Source organism: Caretta caretta, chromosome 24, assembly GCF_965140235.1.
Source record: "Caretta caretta isolate rCarCar2 chromosome 24, rCarCar1.hap1, whole genome shotgun sequence".
Taxonomy (NCBI): Eukaryota; Metazoa; Chordata; order Testudines; family Cheloniidae; genus Caretta; species Caretta caretta.
This window is the reverse complement of record NC_134229.1, coordinates 15319827-15332244: the sequence shown is the minus strand read 5'-3', so window position 1 is coordinate 15332244 and position 12418 is coordinate 15319827. Positions and strand designations below refer to the sequence as shown.

At 51.0% G+C, this 12418-nt stretch overlaps 1 protein-coding gene across 1 annotated transcript; it reads right to left on the bottom strand.

Annotated features, from left to right (window-relative positions):
• Positions 1-1113: 1113 nt before the first annotated feature.
• On the bottom strand, positions 1114-6581 carry LOC142069997 (CD276 antigen-like). The gene is made up of 5 exons (XM_075122877.1): positions 6284-6581; positions 3750-3861; positions 2967-3314; positions 2006-2302; positions 1114-1744 (listed from the first exon to the last, which is right to left on the bottom strand). Exons 2-5 carry the CDS (start codon positions 3802-3804, stop codon positions 1470-1472), a joined length of 975 nt encoding a protein of 324 aa, XP_074978978.1. The 5' UTR covers positions 3805-3861; positions 6284-6581; the 3' UTR covers positions 1114-1469.
• Positions 6582-12418: the final 5837 nt, after the last annotated feature.

Here is a 12418-nt window from a genome sequence, read left to right as displayed (position 1 = left end):
CCAGCATATCTACCACTCCTCCCAGTTTAGTGTCATCTGCAAAGTTGCTGAGGGTGCAATCCACACCATCCTCCAGATCATTTATGAAGATATTGAACAAAACCGGCCCCAGGGGCACTCCACTTGATACCGGCTGCCAACTAGACATGGAGCCATTGATCACTACCCATTGAGCCCTACGATCTAGCCAGCTTTCTATCCACCTTATAGTCCAATCTATAATGTAATGTAAGTGGCTAGTCTAGGATCACCAATTTTCACTGGATTATCAACATGTATTGTTTTGATTCTGGAGTCAAACAGGATTCTTGAGTTCGAAAACAGAGCAGTTTTCTTTATGAGCTTATCCGGTCTACTGTGCACAACAAGAGCGCTCTGATGTGCTCCTAATTCACATTTGCAGTATTTACACGTTGCTTTCTGTTCTGCCCTGTGTACACTCCTTGTCCATTGTTTTAAGAGGTTGTCTCATATTTTTTAAATATAAATAAATAATGGCTCCTGAGAAGGAAGGCTGTCATCTGTTACAGCACGCACCATAACTTCAGTGTAGGGCAAAGCATGCAGCACGAACCCTGGCTTTTCACTGCCTCCACAACACTAACAGGTAAAAAGCAGGTGTATAGAACCTGTCCTTCAGTGTGGTACGGTGCATGAGAGTGCTGTTAATTTCTTTTAGCACCCTGGGAGGGGAGGGCCCTGAGATGGGAGTCTGGTCCCAGGACTTGTTTGTTGAGGAGACCAGTGAGCAGGGCCCTAAAGGGTTCCCATCGCTTTGCACTTCCATCTCCCTTCAGAACCCCCACCCCCCCACAAATCTCTACTGACCTACAGCCCCTTTCTCCTCCCCCACACCCCACCCCTCTGTCCTGGGCTCTGCCCATCCTAGGCCTGGGCCAGCCTTAATTCCTCAGTTGAGCCCTCCTGCTCTCTGCCCCTGCCATCCTCTCCGGATCCCCACCAGCTTCTCCCTACCCTCTTCTTCCTCTGTCCACCCAGCCTGGGTCACCCAGCTCCCTTGCTGGGATTCCAAACCCCCTTCCTAGGGTCTCCCAGCCTTTTGCCCCAGCCCCCAGCCCAGCTCTCCACAATCCACCCCCAAGTCTCCCCTTCCTCCTCCCCTCACGCACAGGCAGCTCTGGCTCATGCAGAGGATGGGACCCCCTGGCCTCCGGACTCCCTCATTGGCCTGCCTGCCGTGTCAATCAGGCGGACCTGAGCGTTGGCCTCTCCCCACTGGCCCTGGCGACTGTCGATCTCAGAGTCCTGGTTTCTCACCAGCCCTTCCCCTTTTTTTTGGTGCTGGGAAAGGGGCCAACCAACCCCCCACTAAGTGTCTGGGAGGGGCAACCATCCCCTTACAGGCTCAGAAAGCCAAGCCCTGGTGCAGCGGCTCTGTGCTGACCATTGAACTGTGCTGTCCTTGCTATGAAGTGCGGCCGTTGGGTCTAGAGACCCCTAGCTCCCGGCTACAGAGCCTTGGCATGAAGGTGGCCCGAGGGAGCCGCCGGGAGATCAGCCCTGAGGGCGGTGGTGGGTGTACCCATGGCTGGGCAGGTGCCAGGGCCCAGCTGGCTTTGGGGTGAAGGATCCTCCACATCCCTCGTCCTGGCGAAGCGACTCTCTGAGCAGCGTCTGCAAGTCCCACGGCTGGGAGGGCAAAGGATCCCTGCAGCCACTATCACGGACAGGGTCACGGCACCCAGACAGGCCACCAGCAGCCAGACATGGCTGCATCTCTGCCCTGCAAGAGAGAGCCCAGAGCTTCCTGTGAACAGGGCCTGAGAGCCGGAGCGAGCTTCCCAGGCTCAGTGTGTTGCCCTCCCACCTGGGCCATCATGGCAAAGCCCAAACTCGGGGCTGCTGAGCGGCAATACCCCGCTCTGCCACTGGGGAACGACAATGGGTTAAATAACTGCTCACCCACTAATCCCCTCCCCGCGTCACGCTGTGGGGCAGAGCCCTGCACCGGCTGGACAATTCCCACCCCCCTTCCCCCACTCACCAGGCCCTGCTGCCACTGTGACGTGCTGCATGGGGGTCTCCAATCCATGTGCTGTCACCAGGAACACGGTGAGGTTGGTGCTCTGCCCCACGGGCACGACCAGCTCGCTGTGCAGGGTATAAAGGCCCTGGGCATCCATGGACTCTATGGTACAGCTGAGCTCTGTCAGGTTGATTCCCATCCCGTCCCTCCAAGCCACGCTTGCCCGGGGGTACCCGCCCCCTGAGCTGAAGGTCAAGAGGCTGTGGCCCAGTCGAAACGAGAGGTCAAGGGTCAGATGAGGCTCACTGTAGGGTGCTGAAAGGAAAAACACTTTCCCATGTCTCTGGAGTTTTTCACCTTCAATTGCTGAACAGGGCTGGGGGGAAGAAATGTGGGGGCAATTTAGGGAGGGGTCTCAGAACTGGGCTGGGTCCTGGCCTGGGTCACGAATCCAGATTGAGTCCACTCTGGAGCAGGGCTCACTGAAGGTGCCTTTAGGAGTTAGCAGCTGGGACATGCAAGGCAGCCTCAGTGCAGAGAGATTCCAGCCCAGCTCTGAGGTCCCCAGCTCTGGGATTCACCCTCCCAGCACGTGGGATTAACCCGGTAGACCCAGCTGCAGGATGTCACAGGTTAGCAATGAGTCCTCCCTTGCCAGTGGGGAAGGTATTTAATGACGACCATGTCAGGTTCTCTCTGGGGCTTGAACCCATGACCTGGAGATCTAACCCCCTGCACTGCAGCTGGCTAAGCGAAAGAACCAGCCACAGTAACACAGCAATGCCAGTGTAGCTGAGACCTGGTCCATCATGAGTAATTAATAAGGGGGAGAGGCAGCTCATTCTTTGGAAGACAGGATTAGGGAGGCAAATGACTTATCAGGCAGAGAAAGGACATTGTACTATATAAGATAAGTCAAGCAGTCAGCCACATCATGTTAGCCAGACCCTTCTCGGGATGCAGCGTCCCCAGCACTAACCTCCCACTCTCAGCTCCCTGCGCTCAGCCGTCCAGCCCAGCTCCGAGGTGACATGGCAGAGATAGATGCCCTCATCCTGGATGCAGACACCCCTCAGCATCAGGGACGCGTTCCCCCGGGCCAGCCCCTCTGGATCCAGGTGGGTCTGGTTCCTATAAACCTCGTCCTGTCTCGCCAGCTGGTCCTTCCCGTAATAGTGACTATGAACCACCAGGGCCTCTGCCCCCTCCTGTTCCTTCTGCCAGGTGAGAGTCACGTCCTGGAGGTTCATCCCGGGCTGAGATGGGAAGAGGCAGCTCAGCGTGACGTCCCCCCCAAAATGAGCTACAACGTCTGATTCCAACTGCACTGCACAGAGCAGAAAGCACAGGCGTTAGTGAGGTCTGGATTGTGTGTGAGAAGTGCCAGCCTCACCCAACAGGGGGCGATGCACGGCGCTCCCAGTTACTCTGGTCCCAGCCTCTCCCATCAGGGGACGCTGTGGGGAACTGGGTGGGAGTGCTGGATGTGGGGGAGCCTTCCAGCTACTCCAGCCCCAGTCTGGCCCAGCAGGGGGCGCGATGGGGAGCAGGTCAGGACACTGGCTGTGGAGGGAGCTCCCAGTTACTCCAGCCCTGGCCTGGCCCAGCAGGGGGCGCTGTGGGGAGTGGGGCAGGGGTGTTGGCTGTAGGGGGAGCTCCCAGCCATTCCCACCCCACCAGGGGGCGCTGTGGGGAGCAAGGTTCAGGCTCTGGCTGTGGGGTTTCTGTAAGGAAAATGTGATTCCAAGGAAATTTCCGTTACCTGTTTTCATGGCCAGCATTGGGAGCCAGAAGCAGCAGCTGAGGAAGGAAATCATGGCCCAGCCTCCAGCGTCACTGCGAGCTGCCTGTCTGCTCGATAATATTCATGTGCCCTGTTGGTTAGTGGCAGAGAGAGATGTGTGGGCAGCTTACATAGAATAATAGAAGATCAGGGTTGGAAGAGACCTCAGGAGGTCATCTAGTCCCACCCCCTGCTCAAAGCAGGACCAACCCTAACTAAATCATCCCAGTCAGGGCTTTGTCAAGCCTGACCTTAAAAACCTCTATGGATGGAGATTCCACCACCTCCCTAGGGAACCCATTGCAGTGCTTCACCACCCTCCCTATGAAATGGTGTTTCCTAATATCCAACCTAAACTGCCCCCACTGCAACTTGAGACCATTGCTCCTTGTTCTGTCATCTGCCACCACTCAGAATCAATGATTTAACTGGGAATTGGTCCTGCTTTGAGCAGGGGGTTGGACTAGATGACCTTCTGGGGTCCCTTCCAACCCTGATAGTCTATGATTCTATGATTCTATGATTCAGAAGAGCCAAACTCCATCCTCTTTGGAACCCCATTTCAGGTAGTTGAAGGCTGCTATCAAATCCCCCCTCACTCTTCTCTTCTGCAGACTAAACAAGCCCAGTTCCCTCAGTCTCTCCTCATAAGTCATGTGCGCCAGCCCCCTGATCATTTTTGTTGCCCTCCGCTGGACTCTCTCCAATTTGTCCACATCCCTTCTGTAGTGGGGGACCCAAAACTGGATACAATACTCCAGATGTGACCTCATCAGTGCTGAATAGAGGGTAATAATCACTTCCCTCAATCTGCTGGCAATGCTCCTACTTATACAGTCCAAAATGTCATTGGCTTTCTGGGCAACAAGAGCACACTGTTGACTCATATCCAGCTTCTCGTCCACTGTCACCTCTAGGTCCTTTTCTGCAGAACTGCTGCCTAGCCACTCGGTCCCTAGTCCGTAGCAGTGCATGGGATTCTTCTGTCCTAAATGCAGGACTCTGCACTTGTCCTTGTTGAACCTCATCAGATTTCTTTTGGCACAATCCTCTAATTTGTCTAGGGCCCTCTGTATCCTATCCCTACCCTCCAGCATATCTACCACTCCTCCCAGTTTAGTGTCATCTGCAAACTTGCTGAGGGTGCAATCCACACCATCCTCCAGATCGTTAATGAAGATATTGAACAAAACCAGCCCCAGGACCAACCCTTGGGGTACTCCACTTGATACCGTCTGCCAACTAGACATGGAGCCATTGATCACTATGCACTGAGCCCGATGATCTAGCCAGCTTTCTATCCACTTTATAGTCCATTCATCCAGCCTATACTTCTTTAACTTGCTGGCAAGAATACTGTGGGTGACCATAACAAAAGCTTTGCTAAAGTCAAGGAATAACACGTCCACTGCTTTCCCCACATCCACAGAGCCAATTATCTCGTCATAGAAGGAATTAGGTTACTCAGGCATGACTTGCCCTTGAATCCATGCTGACTGTTCCTGATCACTTTCCTCTCCTCTAAGTGCTTCAGAATGGATTCCTTGAGGACCTGCTCCATGATTTTTCCAGGGACTGAGGTGAGGCTGACTGGACTGTAGTTCCCTAGATCCTCCTCCTTCCCTTTTGTAAAGATGGGCAAACGTCCAACTTGTAGTGCGTGCAAGTGAGTGTGAATGAGACACACACAGACACTACTGCCCCCTACTGCATTGTATGCAGTGTTGCACCAGGTGTGTTCACCTGTGTGGCTTCAAAGTATTCATGCCTATTAACGCCCGCTCAGTGCTGACAACCAGTGACTTGCTTTTCAGCTGGAATTCCCACCAGCTGGGATCTGGCCCATAGGTGCTGACTTTTATTTTCCCTGGTGGGTCTTCCCCCCGATGTCCCGCCCCACACTCTGCTCCTTCCCCTGAGGCCCCGCCCTCGCTCCCTCTGTTCCTGACCCCACTCCACCCTCCCTTTGTTTGCTCATCGCAGCCCCCTCATACAAGTCCCCCCCCCACCGTCTGCCTGCTGCTGGCTCCTCTCCGCCCTCCCCCAGCACCTCCCGCTAGCCACTAAACAGCTGATTAGTGGCCAGCCCCGGGGCCTCACCAAACAGCTGTGGCTGGTGGGTGCTGAAGACCTCCTCATTCTTTTTCCGTGGGCGCTTGAGTCCCAGAGCACCTATGGAGTTGGAGAGTATGATCTGGCCCCACTGACAGCAACCAATGGAGCTCGGGCCGATTGACACCAGCCGGGATCTGGTGCCAGCTCTGATTCTACCCCGTGACGGGCGCTGGCCTCTCCCGTGCTGCTGCCCAGCGAGAGGGCCCTGTTTAGAGATTACAGCCTTATTTCTGAAACGTTCCCCAACACGACTACATACTTAAACTCAAAGAAAGGGCGCCAAAATACAAGTTCGCCCAGGGCACCTTTTTTCCCCTAAGGCTGGCCCTGGCCATTCGAACCCTGGAGACAGGCGGATGCTGTCTGGGACAAGCAACCTGGGCCACTGACGTACTCACCGGCGCAGCCCAGCTGGATCCCGGCAGACAGAGAGCCCAGAGAGAGTCGCAGTCAGGAAATGGGGGACAGGCACAGGCAGTGTGGCCTTCTGAAGCCTGCTCTGAATATCAGTCGCTCCTTGTTGGGTTTTTAAATTGCTGAGCTAAGGGAATTCCCGGCAGCCCATTGCTATGGGGGAAGCACAGGGGTTTGCAGATGTCCCCAAACATTGCATCATGCCTGCACATGATCGAGGAGTTTCCATCAGCCCAGCTCTGTCAAGAGGGTCTGGCCTCGGGACAAATTTACTGAAACCTCTGCTGCTTCTAAGCCTCTGTAACCAATTTCCTGTAACCAGGGTGGAAGGCGAAGCAAATACAGAATCACCTGCAGTTTGCTTTAGTCCTCAACCCAGCCGCACAGGCAGCCTCTGAGGGACCTGCTGCTTCTCACCGTGGAGCTGTCAGACCCCTCAATGGATGGGGGGTTAAACAGCCTGTGACCACAGCGTATCCTGTGGTAACTGAACCCTGCTGCCAGGTGGAGTCGGCAGCAACAAGGGCCGGGTTCCATACCCAGGGGTCCCTCTTAACAACCCAGCGCAGAGCCGGCTCGAGCCCCCACCCCGGGGCGGGTTGTTCAGAAGGTGACGTTGGTCTCTCCATAGATAGTACTAACCAGGGAGAAGCGTAATCTGGTGATTAGAGCAGCAGAGGCTGGGAGCCAGGACTCCTCGGTTCTATCCCCAGCTCTGGGAGGGGAGTGGTGTCTAGTGGTTAGAGCTGGGCAGCTGAAAGCCAGGACTCCTGGGTTCTCTTCCTGCCTTTGCCACTGGCTGTCAGAGTGACTTTGAGTCACTCAGTTCATGGCCTTTCTGCCTCCATTTTTCCATCTGTAAAATAAATTATGATGCTTGTTTATAACTGTGGCCAGGATCTCTGCGGTCCCTGGGCAGTGGGGGGCGGGGGGCTGCAGCCAGGAGCAGGTGCCGTGGCTGCAGCTGGGATCTCTGGGTAGCTGGGGATGAGAGCTGGGGCAGCAGCCAGGATCTCTCCCGCAACTCTGTTTTCCTTTCAGGGCTCATCACAGCTGACTTGCCCGTCATCACTCAGTTTGCGGGGGGACATCACCCTGAGCTGCCTCTTCCTGTGATGAAATTTCTAAGTGTCTGTCTGTATCTCAGAAGTGAATCTGACATTAGACAAGGCTCAGGAGAATGTTTACCTAGAGCAGATTAAAGTTGATGGTCAGGTTAAAGCCCTAACTGAGGAAGGAAAGGGCACAGTCTTGGTAAGTGATAGATTGTTAGCAAGTGAAGTTTGTGAAAGTAAGCCCGAAAAAGGTAAAAAATGATTTGTTTAAAGCAGCTCAGTGTAATGAGACTCTGTCTGTGGAGAATAGCAGTTTATCTGTTGGGAGTGGCAACTTGCCTGTGAAAGAAGCTGTCTCACTTTCCAGGTATGTGTCTAGGGTAACCAGATAGCAAATGTGAAAAATCGGGACGGAGGAGGGGGGCCTAATAGGCGCCTATTTAAGACAAAGCCCCAAATATTGGGACTGTCTCTATAAAATCGGGACATCTGGTCACCCTATATGTGTCTGAAATCAGCAAGGAGTGCTGGGACAAAGGAAAGGATATCTCCCATTGTTTCTCTGTTTGAATAGCAGCATGCCTGCTGAGGAAAAGTTCCTCTCTACTTCTCTGTCTGTAAAGCAGAAAGAAGAACCCTGTCAGCCTATGATGATTGAAAATGTATCAGTTGACCCAGAGTTGAATCTGGATACAGCTAAAGCCCAGGAAGGAAGCGGTCCTAAATTTGTGTCTGCTAGGAATAATGACATTGTAACTAAGTTGCATCCAGTTAATGTCATAAATAAATCCCAGGGACCAAGCGATTCTGGTGCTTCTGTTTTGTCTGCTGCTAGTGTGTTGCTGGGTAAAGATATGACAACCTTGTCTGATCAGGGTGATATTGTTATACCAAAAAGAAAAGGAGTACTTGTGGCACCTTAGAGACTAACCAATTTATTTGAGCATGAGCTTTCGTGAGCTACAGCTCACTTCATCAGATGTTTACCGTGGAAACTGCAGCAGACTTTATATACACACAGAGAATATGAAACAATACCTCCTCCCACCCCACTGTCCTGCTGGTAATAGCTTATCTAAAGGTTTCAGAGGAACAGCCGTGTTAGTCTGTATTCGCAAAAAGAAAAGGAGTACTTGTGGCACCTTAGAGACTAACCAATTTATTTGAGCATGAGCTTTCGTGAGCTACAGCTCACTTCATCAGATGTTTGATCTGATGAAGTGAGCTGTAGCTCACGAAAGCTCATGCTCAAATAAATTGGTTAGTCTCTAAGGTGCCACAAGTACTCCTTTTCTTTTAGCTTATCTAAAGTGATCAACAGGTGGGCCATTTCCAGCACAAATCCAGGTTTTCTCACCCTCCACCCCCCCACACAAATTCACTCTCCTGCTGGTGCTAGCCCATCCAAAGTGACAACTCTTTACATAATCAAGTCGGGCTATTTCCTGCATAGATCCAGGTTTTCTCACATCCCCCCCACCCCCATACACACACAAACTCACTCTCCTGCTGGTAATAGCTCATCTAAACTGACCACTCTCCAAGTTTAAATCCAAGTTAAACCAGAACATCTGGGGGGGGGGGGTAGGAAAAAACAAGAGGAAACAGGCTACCTTGCATAATGACTTAGCCACTCCCAGTCTCTATTTAAGCCTAAATTAATAGTATCCAATTTGCAAATGAATTCCAATTCAGCAGTTTCTCGCTGGAGTCTGGATTTGAAGTTTTTTTGTTTTAAGATAGCGACCTTCATGTCTGTGATTGCGTGACCAGAGAGATTGAAGTGTTCTCCGACTGGTTTATGAATGTTATAATTCTTGACATCTGATTTGTGTCCATTTATTCTTTTACGTAGAGACTGTCCAGTTTGACCAATGTACATGGCAGAGGGGCATTGCTGGCACATGATGGCATAGATCACATTGGTGGATGTGCAGGTGAACGAGCCTCTGATAGTGTGGCTGATGTTATTAGGCCCTGTGATGGTGTCCCCTGAATAGATATGTGGGCACAATTGGCAACGGGCTTTGTTGCAAGGATAAGTTCCTGGGTTAGTGGTTCTGTTGTGTGGTATGTGGTTGTTGGTGAGTATTTGCTTCAGGTTGCGGGGCTGTCTGTAGGCAAGGACTGGCCTGTCTCCCAAGACTTGTGAGAGTGTTGGGTCATCCTTTAGGATAGGTTGTAGATCCTTAATAATGCGTTGGAGGGGTTTTAGTTGGGGGCTGAAGGTGACGGCTAGTGGCGTTCTGTTATTTTCTTTGTTAGGCCTGTCCTGTAGTAGGTAACTTCTGGGAACTCTTCTGGCTCTATCAATCTGTTTCTTTACTTCTGCAGGTGGGTATTGTAGTTGTAAGAAAGCTTGACAGAGATCTTGTAGGTGTTTGTCTCTGTCTGAGGGGTTGGAGCAAATGCGGTTGTATCGCAGAGCTTGGCTGTAGACGATGGATCGTGTGGTGTGGTCAGGGTGAAAGCTGGAGCATGTAGGTAGGAATAGCGGTCAGTAGGTTTCCGGTATAGGGTGGTGTTTATGTGGCCATTGTTTATTAGCACTGTAGTGTCCAGGAAGTGGATCTCTTGTGTGGACTGGACCAGGCTGAGGTTGGTGGTGGGATGGAAATTGTTGAAATCATGGTGGAATTCCTCAAGGGCTTCTTTTCCATGAGTCCGGATGATGAAGATGTCATCAATATAGCGCAAGTAGAGTAGGGGCTTTAGGGGACGAGAGCTGAGGAAGCGTTGTTCTAAATCAGCCATAAAAATGTTGGCATACTGTGGGGCCATGCGGGTACCCATAGCAGTGCCGCTGATCTGAAGGTATACATTGTCCCCAAATGTGAAATAGTTATGGGTAAGGACAAAGTCCAGCCACCAGGTTAGCCGTGACATTATCGGGGATAGTGTTCTTGACAGCTTGTAGTCCATCTTTGTGTGGAATGTTGGTGTAGAGGGCTTCTACATCCATAGTAGCCAGGATGGTGTTATCAGGAAGATCACCGATGGATTGAAGTTTCCTCAGGAAGTCAGTGGTGTCTCGAAGGCAGCTGGGAGTGCTGGTAGCGTAGGGCCTGAGGAGGGAGTCTACATAGCCAGACAATCCTGCTGTCAGGGTGCCAATGCCTGAGATGATGGGGCGCCCAGGATTTCCAGGTTTATGGATCTTGGGTAGTAGATAGAATATCCCAGGTCGGGGTTCGGGTTCCAGGGGTGTGTCTGTGCGGATTTGATCTTGTGCTTTTTCAGGAAGTTTCTTGAGCAAATGCTGTAGTTGCTTTTGGTAACTCTCAGTGGGATCATAGGGTAATGGCTTGTAGAAACTCGTGTTGGAGAGCTGCCGAGCAGCCTCTTGTTCATATTCCGACCTATTCATGATGACAACAGCACCTCCTTTGTCAGCCTTTTTGATTATGATGTCAGAGTTGTTTCTGAGGCTGTGGATGGCATTGCGTTCCGCATGGCTGAGGTTATGGGGCAAGTGATGCTGCTTTTCCACAATTTCAGCCCGTGCACGTCGGCGGAAGCACTCTCTGTAGAAGTCCAGTCTGCTGTTTCGACCTTCAGGAGGAGTCCATCTAGAATCCCTCTTTCTGTAGTGTTGGCAGGGAGACCTCTGTGGATTAGTATGTTGTTCAGAGGTATTTTGGAAATATTCCTTGAGATGGAGACGTCGAAAATAGGATTCTAGGTCACCACAGAACTGTATCATGTTCGTGGGGGTGGAGGGGCAGAAGGAGAGGCCCCGAGATAGAACAGCTGCTTCTGCTGGGCTGAGAGTATAGTTGGATAGGTTAACAATATTGCTAGGTGGGGTGAGGGAACCATTGCTGTGGCCCCTTGTAGCATGTAGTAGTTTAGAAAGTTTAGTGTCTTTTTTCTTTTGTAGAGAAGCAAAGTGTGCGTTGTAAATGGCTTGTCTAGTTTTAGTAAAATCCAGCCACGAGGAAGTTTGTGTGGAAGGTTGGTTCTTTATGAGAGTATCCATTTTTGAGAGCTCATTCTTAATCTTTCCCTGTTTGCTGTAGAGGATCTTGATCAGGTGATTCCGCAGTTTCTTTGAGAGCGTGAGGCACAAGCTGTCAGCATAGTCTGTGTGGTATGTAGATTGTAATGGATTTTTGACCTTCAGTCCTTTTGGTACGATGTCCATCTGTTTGCATTTGGAAAGGAAGATGATGTCTGTCTGTATCTGTACAAGTTTTTTCATGCAGTTGATAGATTTCCACTCCATACGGCTAAATGCACCTGTCATTGTTATACCAATAAAATAAAAACCAGCAGGATCTTATTAAAGGGACAAGGCAAAATACCACATTTATTGTGAATACAGAAAGAATCGTAGTAAGCAGTTAGTTACAGCTATAACATTCCATTCAATCTCATATTTATTCACACATTCATTCATACACACACACACACACAGGTTCTGCAAGGTTGTTATCATAAAAAGAAAAGGAGGACTTGTGGCACCTTAGAGACTAACCAATTTATTTGAGCATGAGCTTTCATGAGCTATCATAGTTACCAGCCTTAGAGTTGCTCATGCCAAGCTACTGGCCAGGTGGCCTGGACATGAGGAGGGAGCAGGGCCTTGTCAGATGCTCATCTGATGCTCCTGGAAGTTGGTTTGCAGAATCAGACCCCAAAGTTCTCATGTTCTAGAGGCCATTTTTATAGGAATTTCTTCCTAGGCCAGTCTATGGGAATTGCTTCATCATGCTGTTGCTGAATCAATCAGCAGATGGCACATTCCTGACGGCTCCATGCTGCCAGATGTTATTTTGTTCTTTGGTTCTCCCATTCTTGAGGCTGTTGGGTGGATTCCAGTCTGCCCTCTGGGGGTCCTCTGGTTATTTCCACTTGACGCCTTCTTCAGCCGATGGACACTGGATTCTTAGGCTGGCACCTCCCTGGTCATTCAGTTATTATCCACACCAAGCATCCATCCACATACATCCTCTATCTCTATTTTAATCACAATTGTTAACAAAGCGAGATGAGTACAACAAAAGGGCGGGGAGTCTCTGGGTGCTGTTTCTGTTGTTACAGAGTATTGCTTTGAGTCTCTCT